The 16,663-nt window shown below is 39.7% G+C and overlaps 1 protein-coding gene across 4 annotated transcripts in view; it reads left to right on the forward strand.

Annotated features, from left to right (window-relative positions):
* The window catches only part of LOC101465895 (collagen alpha-1(XIV) chain), a 175,181-nt gene that overhangs the window by 10,218 nt on the left and 148,300 nt on the right, over nucleotides 1-16,663 (forward strand). For all 4 annotated transcript variants that reach the window (XM_076889756.1, XM_076889754.1, XM_076889753.1 and 1 more), the window contains 3 exons: nucleotides 6,878-6,994; nucleotides 13,206-13,349; nucleotides 13,820-13,906. In XM_076889756.1, the coding sequence (XP_076745871.1) occupies nucleotides 6,878-6,994; nucleotides 13,206-13,349; nucleotides 13,820-13,906 (348 nt within the window). The remainder of the gene's footprint in view (nucleotides 1-6,877; nucleotides 6,995-13,205; nucleotides 13,350-13,819; nucleotides 13,907-16,663) is intronic.

The raw sequence follows: 16,663 nt of genomic DNA on the forward strand, positions 1-16,663 counted from the left end.
TAGTTCTAGTTCTTAATTAAAACCAGACATGATTCCAAAACCTTTAGAACTAATTATTGGAACTCAAATTGGCTTGGTAAGCTCAGTGACCCCTGACCTACATACACAGGTGAATCCAATAATAAGCAGAGAGAGCTGAGATTTAAGCTGTCTGCTTCCACAGTTAGGAGCATATTGAGAAAATGGAAGACCACAAGCTCAGTTCAAGTTAAGGCTACTAGAGTTCATTCTGGAGTCTAGAAGAAACTAGAGATGTTTTGTAAAGAGGAATGGTCCAAAATACCTTCAACCACAATCCAGACTCTCATTGGAACCTACAGGAAGCGATTAGAGGCTGTAATGTCTGCAAAAGACGGATCTACTAAATATTGATTTCATTTCTTTTTTTGTGGTGCCCAAATTTATGCACCTGCCTGATTTTGTTTAAACAATTATTGCACACTTTCTGTAAATCCAATAAACTTCATTTCACTTTTCAAATATCACTGTGTGTGTCTCCAGTATGATATATTTAACTGACATTTTTTATTGTAACAACCAAAGATTTATACAGGAAAGTAATGACTATTAACAAGGTTGCCCAAATTTTTGCATCCCACTGTTTTTGTATACACACACGTATATATGAATATATCTAGCTCACAGTCTAAAGTGCTTTGAGTGGTCATTTTAATGTAATTACATTACACCTAAAGCACGTGCACCTTTGTAACAGTGACAAGCTCTTTTTATATCTGGCCTCAGCACATCACAGTCCATCATAAAGCACATTTGATCTCTAGAAGAAGAAACACCAACAAAAAAAATCCTTGACCAGTGTGGTTTAGTGGTAGTGATATGAAAATGTTTTGTTTGCATCTTTATTCATTTATTGTTATTTATTGGCCCATCTGTACTAATGTGACAAAGCATTTTTATTACAAGCTGCCCCTGCCTTAATCTCCTCAGGACCTGAAGTCCTCGTGTGAACATTACATTTTGGCTTTTCTGCACCTTACACTTCATTCCACTCAATAAAGCATTTTGCAGTCTGTTAAACAATTCTGACTTTCTTGTCATGCTGTAAAAGAAACCCCCAGAGGAGGAAAAAGAAAAATCTGTTGAAGACGATGCTTACTTTAATGTTTGTCAGGTCCAAGGAGAAATAAGAGCTCAGATCTTAGGAGGTTAAAGTTTATCAGCTACTCATTACATTATCTTTGCAACAGATGTGACACAATACTCTATATAATCATAATATTGACTGTTACTGATGTTAGGCAGATATACTGAGCCCTCATTTCCTTTGTTTAACATGACAAAAACAATATTAGTAATAGATTCGTGGATGAATTAGACCAAATTATTCCTGCAAAATACATTTTATTTTATGTTGCGTTGCACTTAACATGCACTTCTCTGGGTTTTGAACATGTCGGCGTCAGTGTAATAAACTCCAGAATTTAATATTTCCTTCCCGTTTAATGTCAGTCATCTGCTGCAGAATTTACCCGACTGAGTATTTCATGGTGATATTTTTTTCACAGATGGTTGGCAAGTATGTGGAATATTATGGCTTCTTTCACCAGACTGCACATGGGGACAGATTTTTCAACAGACTCTTAATATTCAGCCGACTTAAAGAGAGATTTTACACTCTGTCTCTCTCTCATACACACACACACACACACACACACACACACACACACACACACACACACACACACACACACACACACACACACACACACACAATGCAGTAGAGAGATGAGGCATGAAGTAAAAAGGCATCCATTACACAGGTAAGCAAAGAGAGAAAGAAGGGGTGTGAGTCGCTAAAACGCTCATAAAGGAGGGGGAAACGAGCAAACATGCTTAAATAACTTGATAAAAGAGCAGAATATAAGTGAAGAGGAGCGGTACAAGGATGTTAAACTGGAGGATAAGAAGAGAAGGTGTGATGAAAATTTTTTTTAAAAAAAGGAGCCACAGTGATTTTGGGTTAAGTGTTACATCAGTGAACAGAGTAGTTTACGTGCAAAACGAGACGCCGACCACATTGAAGGATGCATGCTGTGGTGCTGAATAGACACTAAATGCACACACACACACACACACTCCTACACTTCCCCTGATCTCTCTCATGTACAGCACAGTAGCTATCTTATGGTGACATCGCAAGCCAACAGTTGTCGTACATAAATCCTGAGTAGTGAAGGCCTGAACACTCAAAGTGGAGCCTGTAGGTTTTCTGTAAAAAGGAAAGCAGCAACTTAAAAGAAGGAAGACTAAACTTAAAGAGAGTCCAGGAATGAAGATAAAAGGGAAAGAAAGAAAGAGAGAGGAAGTAACAAAGTACTGTCAACTTAAGAAGAGGGTAAAAGTGGAAAGTAGGGGACAAAGAAAGGAAAAGAAATGGATAGGGACAAAAATGATGAGAAAATTAAAGAAATGAGAGGCTAAGAGGGGGTAAAGAGGAGACAGAGATGGAGGGAAAGGGGATGGTTGGCAATGAAAATAGAGATTGACAAAAAGCAGAAATCTCAGCAAAGACAAAGGAAAGACATGAGATGAAACAGAGCATAAAGAAAAGAGAGATGAATGGAAGTCGGATAGAGAGATTGTTGAGCACGGAAGAGAGAAGGGAAGAGAGAGCACAGGAGAGAAGCTGGATGAAATTAAGCCAACACAGAGTGGACAGTGAGCCAAATCAGAAGATGGGAAGAAAAGCAGAGGAAGTTTGAAATGGAGACAAGAGCTGAGTGAGAAGATGAAGTGAAGCAGAGGATTGGACAGCAAGCATTTACTCATCTACCAGGAATCCCTGCTAGCTTTCAGCGCTCCTAATCCTGGGAAGAGTCATCTCTTCTGAAACTGAGGCATCAAGCTGTGCTTGTATCGCTGGAACCCAGATAATGCCAGTTCATACTGGGCCTCCAGTTAAAAGATTTTTCTAGTCCAGGCTCCCCACCGAGTCGGGAGATTACTCAAGTTCAACCTTGAAATTGGAACTTGTGAATTAAGGTTCAACGGCACGAGGAGAACATGTTAAATATTGTTTTTTCAAAGCGCGTATCATTTTCACACTGGGGGGTTTTTCATTGAGGCCTCAGTGATTCAGACTATTTACCGAAGCAAAATTTTGTTGCTATGCAGAAGTCGTGAAGCTTTTGCCAAAGGTTTGGAGGAGCATTTACTACCTGCCAAAAAGCTCCTGCGAGTAGCTGTTGGGGGCTGGCTAATTCCAGTGGTGTAACTCTTTCAGATAAATTACTCTGGGCTGCGTAATACACCATTGTGTTATAGATGGGTATGCACTGTGCAAGTCCAGGGCAGGTCTAGTATTTCCGCAGAGTATTTTATTGTGAGATACAGAGCGTGGATGTGTAATGTGTTCCACGAAAGCATCTTAGATTTAGAGAGGCAGTGCAGAATGTGGAGCTCTTGGATGATATTTACAGCTGTACGGGGATAAACAAGAACAGGCGTGTCGGTTTTTTGAAGGGTAATTTATATCAGAGAACTCTGTATCCTGTCAGCATCCACAGCATTTGTGTCCATATTCATTAATCATGGTTGCTGTCTCTGGTATTGCCTCCTACTTAAAGATCTTGACAATCATTCTGAAGGGTTACAGTTGGATCATTTAGATTTTACATTGTCTTATTTTTTATTATTCACTGTGTGTATGCGTTTTCATTGACATGCCAAGCAAAAATCCAGACATTCAACGCAATTGTCACCACATTATTAGTACCCCTGTCTGCCAACTCATTTCACCTACTATCAGGCGCACTAAACAATACCAAAGTCATAACCTACTCAGCTCTATCACTCGCTTAAATTATTCATAGATTCTCATTGTGTTGTGTAATTATACACTTCCACCCCATGCATTCTGAGGATAGGTGGTGAGATTTAAGAAAAGCAGCACAAAAAAGGTGAGACTGTGATGTGTTGCAGAACAATCGCGCTGCATCAGAAGATCTCCCGATGACAAGTTCGAGAAGTCGTCCTTGTTTGAGACTGGTTTCTGTTTCTTTTTTGGCTTCTCTAAAAGTCGAGGCTTGATTTTACATTTGTGAGGTAATGCCATGACTAACATTTTAAAGTTGTTTGGAAGGGAGGGCTGATGTTGGTTTTGATGAGTTGGACTTTAAGAGGAAAGTGTTTACTTCAAGAAGATGCACGGGTGTATAGAAATTTCATGGTGCGCGACTGAAGATTACACAGAACGTCAAGACATTTCAACATGAGGCCATTAACTAAGCTGAGCACCGCGGGTCGGATGTTGTCACCTTTATTATAACATCAATTTATATGATACAGTGCCTTTTTTGTTATGGCGTTAATGGGATTTTCCATTTAGAGGGTTGGAAGTCTGTCCTCACCTTTGAGTGGAAATCCTGAACAGCACGTCTCAGATTTGTCAGTGCATTATCCCCTGCTTTTGACTTTCTCCTTCATGCCTAATGCAAGCTCTTCACATGTTCACACTCACTATTGTGACTTATTATAGGCTACAGTCCCTGTAGACTGAAAGATTATTTGGGTGTGCAGTTAAAATATGAAGCCATTCAAGCGTTATTACTGCTTGAAGGGATACTTTGACATGTAACATTTTATGTAAAGCTCTTTTTCTTCCAGTGGTAAAAAACTTTCAGGCTTTCTCAACAGTTTCTTGATTCAAAACTTGCTCATGTGAAAAATTCACATGATCCTATTAATTACTAGATGTGAAAAAGCAAAGACCTTGCTATTTGCCTAAAATTCAGGCAAATGGGATGCCCCCTTTAGGATGCCCCCTTTTGCACCTCTGGACCGCTCCAACGTGTTGCCGTTTAAGTTCGTCTTTCATGTATGCCCCTGGATATATGTTTGCTCTTCACACAATACTTATGTTCTAAATAGGCCCAGTTTTCAGTCAGGATGGGAGCTGGGGTTCTGCCAAAGAGCTGTTTTTAGACGAGGAGTTTCCAAAGCCCAAAAGCCGTGCATTAGGTTGGGAGTATGACCAAGAGGATGATAGTCATGTTTTTGACATTCCCTGTGATGTGCATTACAAATTTGTCCTTCCTGGGGTCAAACTGTTGATGCATAGTTCTGCTAAATTGTAGATCTGGCCCCCTGCAACATTACTCTCTTCTCCAAAGTGAAATTCAGCTTCTTGACTCCAGAATGAACTGCACAAGTGCAGATCAGAGCTTCCACGGAGTGATCTAAAGACTACCTATAACGGGACACCGGCCAAGCGCAATTTGACTTTCATGGGTGGAACTTTATGATTTCATACTGTTTTCATTCAGCACCTTTTTGTTCATATATTTGTCATTGTTAAAGTTTCAGTTGTTTCCTTTTCCCAACAAACTGCCTTTTTTAAAAGAGACAATTTATTGACTGAAAAATGGATCCACTTCTCAAGGAAGCGTGACAAAAATGCATGTGCTGGGCTTACATCTTTTGTATTAACACTAGCAAAGAATAATATACCAAAAGGGTGAAACGAGGCATAAAAATTACATCCATTTTCAACTAAAGTGAATTAGTTGGATTCCTACTCATTCCTACATTACATTGCTCTGTCTGGAGATGTGAAAAAGTCGTCTGCCTTTCTGCCATACTTTTATTTGAAAAAAATGTGCTCTCTTTGTTTGTTAGAAACCACAGTCTGCACAAACTCAGACTCCTGCAGAGAAAGTGTCACGATCCTGGGTCTTTTGACCCAGCGTTTTGAGTTTTAGTTTATGGTTTATGTTTAAGCCCTTCAGGTTTTCTAAGTTCATTTTTTTATCATGCCTAGGTTCTTCTAGTTCTTTGTTATTAGATTCCCCTTGTGTCTTCCACCCCTGTTAAGTCTCCTTTGTCCTTCATGTGTTTCATGTCTGTGTCTTACGTTGTCAAGTTCAGGTTGTCATGTCTGTGTCTTATGTTTCCTGTTTTATTTTGAAGAGGTCTTGTGTTCCTGTGTTCATCGTGTTTAGTTTTACTCTTCCACTGTGACATCGTTATGTTCATGTGTCAGCTGTTCCCCATGTGTTCCCACTTCTCTCATTAGCCTCCTGTGTGTATTTAGTCTGTGCCTTCTCATTCAGTCTTCCCATGCCATGTCCTGCGTTCAGGTTTTCATATATCCTCATCATCATTGCCATGTTTAGAGTTTTGTTTGTTTTTCTGTTTGCCAGGGTTTTTCATAGTTCGTGTTTCCTTTCTAGTTTACCCAGTTTAGGTTATTGCTTAGTTTGCATTGTTTTTGCCCTTTTATTTTGTACTGTTCTGCCTTAATAAACGGCTCATCATCAGTTAAGTTTGAGTTTTAGATGTCTGCACCTGGGTCCACTCTTCACACTCCACGCAGTTTGCCTCGGCAAACTGGGACAGAAAGGCTGCTGTCACTGTTTTTAACAGGCCACAGCGCATCTGTTTTCATTGACAGAGGGCTGCAAGGGATAAGATGAAAATGCCACTGTACACCAATCACTTCTCCTTTATGTATACACTATAGATTAGATAAGTGACACATATATTTGCAAAATAATTTTTTTTGCGCTGTTTCTTGTCTCTGGAGTGGTGTTTAACATAAATTGATCATAAGAAGACATTCCTCTATTTTTTTCCTCTTTTATACTCTGCCTTATGTGGCTCTCATGGATGTAGGACCTTCAGCCCTCTCTGTGTCCTTCCATGCAACCATTCATTCATTTATTTCCTGTCAAAGTCGCATCGATTTGCAGCTTTTTGTTGGCCATTCTGGATTTAACTGCTCACATATTTTTTTTCTATTTATGTTGACTGATATTTAGGACATTTTTCATTAATTTAACATGTTTTTTTGTTTGTTTTCTTTTTAATAATTCCCAAACTTCTTTGGAGCCAATTTAACTGTAAAATTGTTTTTCAGTTCCAGCTCCGAGGAAGCTGCGTTTCAAAGTGCTGAGCTCAAGCAAACTCCTGGTTTCATGGAAGGAGCCCAAAGGAGACTTTGACAGCTATCTGTTTTTCTACAAAAGTACCCCAGGTAGGATTTTTTTTTTTTTTTTTTTACTGCACACACTCATGCACAAAAGCACATGCACGCGCACCTCTATGCCAAAAAGAAGCGGAGCTTAACTTTGAAATTTTGGAGGAAGGATCCCATTATGACTTGGATTTTCTGTCTGTCAGGAAGGATTATGTAATTTACTTCTTATCAAAGCTCCTTTGAAGGGATTACACTCTTGAGAGATATAGAGGACTCAGAGTTTGTCTCGGCCAAGTTTGAGACAAGGGAGAGTTTCTGCTGCGTATGTGCAGCCTGTCAGCACATTTTGAAAATGGGGCTGATAGGTACACAGGACATGATGGAGAGGTTTAGCCCAGGACAGCCAAATGTCAGCACAGGAGTCATTTTTCAGTGTTAAACTGAAACTCACTGAAAGCAGTTACAGCCATAATGGACACGTGGAATTTTCACTTTTATTTTGATGCTTGTCATGAGGTGCCTGTCACAGACAGCGGCTATACTTTTGTCTCTTTTTGAGTATGCACAGTGTAATAGAAGTCTAATAGAAATCACCCGAATTACCGCTAATGTGCACCTACGTTTACAGCCATAAATCCTCCTTCACATCACTTCCCTCTTTATTGATATTGTGCTGAATACAGCAGGCAATTCTTCTGCAGCTGATGTAAAAGTGAATAAGAAGGACTGAATAAGCACTCTATAGCATAAAACCTGTTTCTTGCAAACAATACTTTTTGAAAAATGCCTTGTCTGAAATTTTTTTTGCCGCTTCCAACAATAGAACTAAAACTCAAATTTATGGCCACTTTTCTTGAAGGGAGGAGTGCAATAGTAGCTCACTGGCATTTAACAAATTCAGCAGGAAATTTAAAAAATGTATATGATGGATAAAGCCTTTGTCAGTTGAAAAATAGCCATGAAAGCCACAGCAGCTGCCATGTTCCTGATGTCCACTCTCTTTGTTCTCTGAATCAAATGAGCTGAACTTTGTGTGAAGAATAAAACCAGATGATTTACTTTTACCTACAAAATTAATATTTTTTCCTTAATGCATGTGTTCTCCTGTAATTTAAACCATTTTTATGGCACTACAAATTGTTTAAAATGTTCTACTTTTACCTTTACCCTGCTTCTTTGTCAGTCAGCTGGTATTTCCTGGATATCTGTTGAATAGCCTGCCTTTTTTCTGTTTGTACATACACATACTCGTGTGATAGTTATTAGACCCAGATGTCCATATTTAATCTTTTAAATCTCAGCGGACATGAAGCCAGACCCAGATGAAAAAAAGCTGAGTTTTTGTAATATTCATGCATCGGTACATAATGTGATTACTGGAAGGTTTGCTTGTTTGCTTTTTGAGCACCAAATAATACAAGTAGTGGTGGAAATCACTGGTATTCACTTACGATACAGATCTCATAATAGTAAAAAAAGTGTAATCATCTTCACATGTGTACACATTCATATTTTAATCACATTCTTATTTGAGTAAACGAGTTTAAATTAGCCCTTTGAAGTGGTACAAAAAATACAGGTAGCCTACCCAGCTGCAAAAGGTGCTTCTACAAATTCTTAAACAATTTCAGAGTAATGTCCCTCAATGTAAAACAACAGCATATACTCCTGTCCAGCTGATGTCTTTTTTCAGGAAACACCTTGCATATTTCAGCAAGACAATGCTAAACCACCAACTACATCTATTACAACAGCATGGCTTCATGGTAGAAGAGTCAGGGTGCTGAACTGGCCTACCTGCAGTCAAGACCTTTAAATAAAAACATTTGGTGCATCATGAAACCAAAAAAAACCCCCAACAACAACAAGGAAGACCCAGGACTGTTGAGCAGCTGGAATCTTATATCAGACAAGAACGGAGCATTTTTACTCCCCCAAAAGTCTAGCAGCTGCGCTCTTCACTTCCCAGGTTTTCACTGACTTTTCTTAAAGGAAGACAGGATACAATACAGTTGTAAACATGGCCCTGTACCAACTTTTCTAGTGTTGGGATTGGGCCATGGGGTGTATTCCTGCCATCAAATTCAAAATGAGCTAATTATGCTTTTTAAAATTTTACAAACTCCTTTTCTGAGTTTAGACATTTGATATTGTCGTAATAAGCTGCAGGACTCAGCTCAGGACAGAAAGAATTAACTAAAAGAGGCAGCTTGCAGTTTCTGTAGATGAGCGGGTAGTCCTGGAGTGTAGTCATAATACAGTCCCGATCAAAAGTTTAAGGCCACTTGAAAAATGGCAAAAAGAAATCATATTTTACGTGGTTGGATCTTAACAAGGTTCCAAGTAGAGCTTCAACATGCAACAAGAAACAAAAGTTTGGGTCTGTATACAAGCTGATGACCCCATTGGTCAAACAGTGGATTGTGAGCTCCCGCTTTGAAACCTCGGTATGAGCATTTTCACATCATGAAACAACAACCTTACTGTTCTGAAACCAGATGTGATGAGCAAAAGCCCAAGCTGTCGGTGAAAGCACATGTTCTCTGACCATGTGGTTACCTATTACCTATCAATCAGAAGTTATTAGCCTGTGAGCAGTGATACTCTCACATCCCCCTTTCTGATGTTTAGTAGAGGTGGGACAACCAGTTTCAATCCTGATTATTTGGTAATTGATTACTTGGTATCAGGTCAAAAACAAAATGTGCAGTAATGCAGCACACTAACGACCAAAGCACCAGTCAATTTTCTATCGCCCATTTGCTGGGAGTAAGGGCGCCCTCCGTTTGCGAGGTGGCCTGCTGCTTGCGGCACAGGGAGGAGAGGGCGGGGCGGCAGGGGATTCTCTGGCTGGCTGGAGCAGCATCTAATAACCAACTCGCAAAATAAAATAAAAACAAAACAACAAACACGTAAACACCAGAGATTATGATACAGACTTATAATTTGCACCGATGTTTTTTTGAAATTCTATACGTGAAAAGTGAGCGCGAGAGCCCTCGGTGCGCCTGCTCGCTGCTGAAGACAAAGTAAACTTTATTGTCATCTCCGCTACATACAGTGCAGTATCTAGAGAGACGAGAGAACGAGGCTCCAGTTACAACAGTGCAAGTAAACAAACAATAAATATAAGAAGAGTAAGAAAATATATATACACTTTCGGACCAGGGATAAAGAGATCAATAACAATTTAAAATTTATAATTTACAGTTTGCTGATTTAAAGTCTCACACACAGCCTGTCGAAAGGGGAGAGAGACCTGCTGCTTCCATATAGAGCACATTTCATTCATAATGATGTAAATCCAAGCCCATTATGTATTCATGATTTGAATCCTGGGTTGTGTGAAATCCCAGAAATAAACCTTAGACAAAGCGAATCTGTGAAATAAGGTGTAGGTCTATTAGGTTATCATCCTCGGGTTGGTGGATGGGTGTTCATACTGGAGTGCAAAATTAAAACCAAGATGGACAAGAAAAGTTCAAAGCCATCAGGTGCTCAGTTTAGAAAAAAGAGAAAAGAGGAGGAGGAGAAACGAGCAAAAGATACAGGTAAGCAGATGTGTCACTGGATAATAACAGGTCATTCTGAAACAATCAGAATCAGAATACTTTATTTATCCCTAAGGAAATTATGTGGGTTACAGTTGCTCCAAGAAGAAATGGTAAAAATAGTAACAGTAACAGACTAAACTCCAAACAATACATTATGTTACAGATTGTAATATTAATTAGTCAGTGTCAATTGTTGATTTGTCCTGTTCTCATTATATGATGAATTATGATGGCTGTCCGGTAGCCATTTGCATACTATGCATACTCTCTCTTCATATGTGTGTGTGTATGTTTCTCTGGTGAATTTCAGTATGATTCTGGCAACAGTTTTATGTTAATGTACAATCCTTTATATGTTTTCTGTGTGTGTGTGTGTGTGTGTGTGTTGGGGGGGGGGGGGCGCCAGAGGGAGTGTTCGCCCAGGGCACCAAACAGGCTAGGACCGCCACTGCAAACATCTATCTAAAAATAAATTTCACAGAACAAACTAGAAAGATATATGCAAGTAAAGCTTAAATAACATTCAAATGCAGTTTAACTTAGAGATAACAGGCAGAGACAGAAGAGCGCAACCTAAACTATCGAAACCATTTTATTACCTCTTTGTTTATGATTTTTTTATTTAATCCCTCTGTGTTTTACTTTGTGTTTTATGGTCTCTTTTTGGGATGTACTCTTTCTGCACATTTTTGTCACTTTAAAAGGATTTTGTTGGCCAAGAAAGACTGCAGCAGTGTGTGTGCTGCCTGATGGTTGTACCAGTACTTATGTTAAGTAGATTACCATGAGCTCCTAGCCAACTTTCTAACGCTGAATATTTAGAAAGTAACATAAAGCACAATTTATTTGCCATAATCTTCAAAAATCTGCTTAATTACACTCGATAATGATAGATGATGATTTTAATGAGTTTTCCACGGCTGATGTACTTCACTTCAAACAAATCACTTTGTGCTGTGAGAATTTGTGAGACTTGCAATGACTTTAAAGGATTAATTCAACATTTTGGAGAAAAACACCTTTTTACTTTGCATAAGAGCATTAAATTAAAGGATCAATATCACTCGGGCACTGAGAATTGATCCAGGGCCTGAACATAAAAACTGAAAGCAGGTCCAAACTGTTAGCCTGGCTCAGTCTAACATTCTTCTCTAAAACTCACTACGTGGGATGATCTGTCTCACTGGGTTACAAGAAGAAATCTAAAAATGAGAATGTATGGTTTTATGGAGGGGATGTGTGCTGTAACTAATCCACAGAGATGCTGCATGTGTATGAAGCCCGGGATCAATGACAGAAATAGCTGCAACTTGTAATGCCTAATAAGATGACAGTTAGTAGGGTTATTGTCTTTTTGTAAAAATAAAAATGAAGATGTTTTGATTGCTGGGGTTACTGAGATGCTAAACTAAAGAGGATCTTTGATCCATCGCTGTTCCCATTTAATAAGTCAGTCATTGAGGTGATCTGTGAAGGCGAAGGACTAAAAAGAAACTTTAGGAGGAGGCTCTGAGAAAAATAAGACATGAACAGTCAGTTTTCATATATAGACCAAATCAAAGCCTTAGACTTGAGCCCTGTTGTTTGGTTGATTAATAGTAGTTTGGTTCGCGTGCACGGGCCGAGCCTCCAGTTTGTGGAGTTGATCAATGCAGTTGCCTCACCTGATCTTCAGTTGCCTTCAGAAGGATTTATCTCCTTTTTCCCAGAGGTGTCATTAGTCAGCACCCCGCAGGGACGGGCGACAGAAGAGCTGAGGAAGTGCATGCACGGACACGTACTCCCCCTCTCTCTCTCTCTCTCTCTCTCTCTCTCTCTCTCTCTCTCTCTCTCTCTCTCTCTCTCTCACACACACACACACACACACACACACACACCTTACTGATGGCTGATTGATTGCTGGGTCAAAATTAATGTGAGGAGATAATACGACCTGTTGGCCTGATGAGGATTAACGGTTGAGGAGAGGACATGTGCGCGCACACACACACACACACACACACACACACACACACACACACACACACACACACACACACACACACACAGAGGACTGTGAGGATTGGGGGGGACATGCAAAAATTGGGCAACTAGTCACAAAGAGGTTGCTGTTCTATTTTTACTGGGCAATAAAGATTTAGTGCTTAATTTTATCCTGCCTTCAGTGTTAGAGCGGAGTATTAGTCAGTAACTGTGCTTCATCTGCTGGTGTCTTATGGCTACATGCACTAAAGTGTTGCACCAGTGCAAACAAACTGCTGCTGCTATTTACAAAGAGAGCAAAGCGACAAGAACGTGTGTAAGAGGTGGGAACTCGGGAATGTCTGGGACTGACCCGGTTTCATGTGTATTTCTGCGAGTTCCTTTCTAAAGGTGCAAAATATTGTGGAGGGAGGAGAATAGCACACAAACCAATTTACTAATGTTTGTGATACACAACTTATTGCTTATTGTCCTGATATTTAATGCATCAAAAACATGTTCTTTATTTTTTCGCTTGATATTCAAATGAACCAACAACATCTGTGCTTAGAAAACTACACAACTTAAAACTTGCAATTCACCCATGAGTGGGATTCAGGGATCGCCAAATTTACCAATCTGGCACTTAGAGTACTGATGTTTGTCTACCAGAGACTCAAATACATGAATTAAAGTCTCTGAGTCGAACACTCACCACTCCACTTCTTTGTCTTCTTCCCTTTCTCTGTCAGGTGGTCAGCAGAGGGAGATCATAGTATCTAAATCAGACACCAGCGTGTTGATAACAGACTACAGTCCTTCTAAAGTCTACACTTTCAGTGTTATCGCAGTCAGCGGCAACAAGCAGAGCAGACCACTTCAGGGCAGATTTAAAGGTTGGTTCATCTTGTACTCCTGCTTTATATTCTCCCAAATCTTTTCTGCCTTTCTCCTGATGACTAGTCTCCTCTTAGTGTTTTTCCTACCCTCTGCTAAACCTTACTCTGTTATGCGACTCACTCCTATTTCATCTTCTTATCCATCATTTCAGTTTTCTCTACTTTTATCCTGTCTCGACTTCTTCTCTTTCCCCTCCTCTCATTTCCTTTCCTCTTTTCTGCGTATTACCTCTCATCGTCTTTCCTCACCCTCTTCCTCCTCCTTATTGTTACTCAGCTTTGATCTGTTGCGTTACACTCTGTTTTTTCCTCTGCCGTGTCCTCGCCTGTGTCTATTCTTGAGTAATGTACTACTTGGTTTGGGATATTTTATTACACTATAATGAAGGAGACCCAGATAGAAAGAAACTTTCTGAAATAACTGTTTTTAAAATAATTTAAAATTATGAATTCGTTATATTCTGCAGGTGAAAGAAATGAGAGTGACAAGACTGAGTCCCAGAGGTTCACCGATTCAGCTGCTCCTCCGAGGAACGCCAACGAGATCTCTGGAGGTAGGACAAATGCACTGTTTCCAGGAGATGAGACGATATGCAGAGTTGTCCTCACATGAAACATATAAATAAAACGACTTGCGCTGATGAATTGGACTCTGCTTAAAGAGTCTCCCAGTCAGTTTCCATAGCGATGTTTGGATGAAGGATAAACAGCCACCGGGGCAGTTACATAGATCAGAAGGCCAAAAAAGTATGAGTCAGCGTGTCTGTCCGTGTTTCCCTGCATGAAGAGTTTTTATCCAACAGGTTAACAGTGAAGTTTTTTGAGATGAGATGCCAAAATCATCTTTGCCTGACTGGCAAATCATTTGTGGCTGTGATTTTTTTTGGGAATTTATTTATTTATTATTATTATTTCAGCATAACTCCTAAAGTTAGGCAAGTGACCAACAATGTTCGCTTGTGTCTGTGTGGCTGCCTGCTAACTTGAGTTCCCGCTCCCATGCAAGATGTCTGGATTCATGCGTGTTTATTCTTAAAACCGAGATGTTCTTTCAGCTGGCAGCATGGATGTCCTCATATTAAAATGCGTAATGGTTCAACCTTCTTCCTATGCAATGTAAAAGAAGACAGGGATGCATTTGTTTTCTTTATTGAGCGTATACTTGCATAGCAACTGTCCCCTGTCTGCTGATTTCTTTCCCATAACAGTGAATTCAGCTGGAAATCTCTGGCTATAGATAATTGATTGTTGCAATTCAGTTTTCCGTGTGTGCTCGTGTAAGAAAGACGAGCCCGGTAATGTGAAGACATGAACGGTGTCAGATTTGAAACACTGTAACTGCTGCTGGTGCAATAGTTTTTTGACTTTCTCTAACGTTTTCATCACAGTTTTGTAGCCTGAAGTGTACACAAAGACAGACAGTCATTATTCAGTGGAGCCGTACTTATTATTTAAGCATACTTGCTTCAGGCTGGCTTATTGTTCGGTTTTTGTGCTGGTGATCATTTATCACAGGGCCCTAAAAGATTGAGGTTGTTTAGAAATATAAGTGTGGTTATATAGTATAGTTTAGGCGTCCAGTTTCCATTAAACTGTACAGTGTGTCATCATATTTATTGACTATAGTACATATATATTATTTAGGCAATTTACCGTGTAACTGTGTATGTGCATTTCATAGTTGCTGTTGGAGCAAGAGACCGACATGCACTCTCCAGGAGAGAATCACTGAGCAATTCATATCCATGAATACTTAATAAATTGGCTCTTGGGTGGAAAACACACTGATAGTAAATCACAGGTTTCATATTGAATGCAATCTCTAGTGGCACTTAAAGTGTCTTATTATAGTATATTAACCTGTACAGCGAGCGGTGGAAGAGTGATGAATTCACCATAAATAATGTTTGATTGTCACATCTATATATTTCTATAGTAATATGAAAATGAGATGTATTTACATTTTTCTCATGTTACGTTTTCATTTTTGGTAAATTGCTTTTCTGTCTGCTATATCTGGCAAATAGAATTTAAACAACAACTAAAATGACAGCAACGGTATATGTCAGCAGAGACTGAGGTTGTAGCTGTTTCTATAGAAAACAAATCTAATCGAAACTGAGCATCAGAATAGGGAAGAGAGGTGATTTAAGCGATTTTGAACATGGCATTGATGTTGGTTTTCTGGTCTGAATACTTCAGAAAATGCTGATCTTCTGGGATTTGCCCACACATCCTTCTCTAGGATCAAAACGGGAGAAGGCAACGGCAGTTCTCTGGATGAAAATATGTTGTTGATGCCAGAGGTCAGAAGAGAAAGGTCAGGCTGCTTTGAGATAATAGGAAGGCAACAGTAACTCAAATATAACCACTCATTCACTAGCAATACGTAACTGATACTAGCAATACGTAACTAGTATCAGGCTGAGTTTCCCAAAAATACTCTATGTGAGCTTGCGTGGTGAATTTGCCTGCAGTCAACCCAAACCACACATGCACACACACAGGTTTAGATCTTTGATGTTATTCCTCTTTGTTTCTCTCGTGCTGTCCTCCCCCTCCGCTCCTCTTCTCCTTCCTATCGGTAGGCAAATTAGAAAGCTTACTTCAGTTTGCTGTTATCAGAACCACTCGCCCTCCACTAGAGGTGACCTTGATTGGTGTTCTGCCTCCTACCTGTTGGGGATTATAATAATATCCTGCTGTGCTTCAGTCGTATTTGTGAAAGTGTGTGTTGGTGTTTGCATCTTTGTGTACTGTAGTGATGATAATGGGTAACTGTGGATGAATAAAGGAGGCCCTTTTATGTACCGTAACACGTAACGGTGTCTTTCTTTTCCTCTCTATCAGGCTCAGTGTGTGTGTGTGTGTGTGTCTTCTACTGTCCTCGATCGTGATAATAACAATGAAATATCAAGCTCCAAAGAGATGGCGCTGCACGATGCATTAGAAAGTGTGTTTCTGTGTGTGTGCAGCACTTTGTTCCAGAGTAGTAATCAGTTTGCTTCCTGTTAGGGTGGGTTGTTTACAAAAACTTTTATTAAGAGCTCGCACATAATCCCATCTCTACATCCCGAATGTATGTGTTCCAGACATCAGACAGGTTGGTTATTTCTTTGCACTCGAGCCAGCTGTGTGTACAATTTATGAGTGTGTGTTGCATTTAAGCTTGATGTTTAGTAAATACGTCAGACACTGTTAAGCATCTCTACTTGGAAAACCAAGTTGGACAGTATGACAAGTACCACAACAACTCTTTTTGTGAACATTATTACGACGATGCATTGAAGTTGGGCAGCAGAGCTACTTCG

Source organism: Maylandia zebra, linkage group LG11 (assembly GCF_041146795.1).
Source record: "Maylandia zebra isolate NMK-2024a linkage group LG11, Mzebra_GT3a, whole genome shotgun sequence".
NCBI lineage: Eukaryota > Metazoa > Chordata > Actinopteri > Cichliformes > Cichlidae > Maylandia > Maylandia zebra.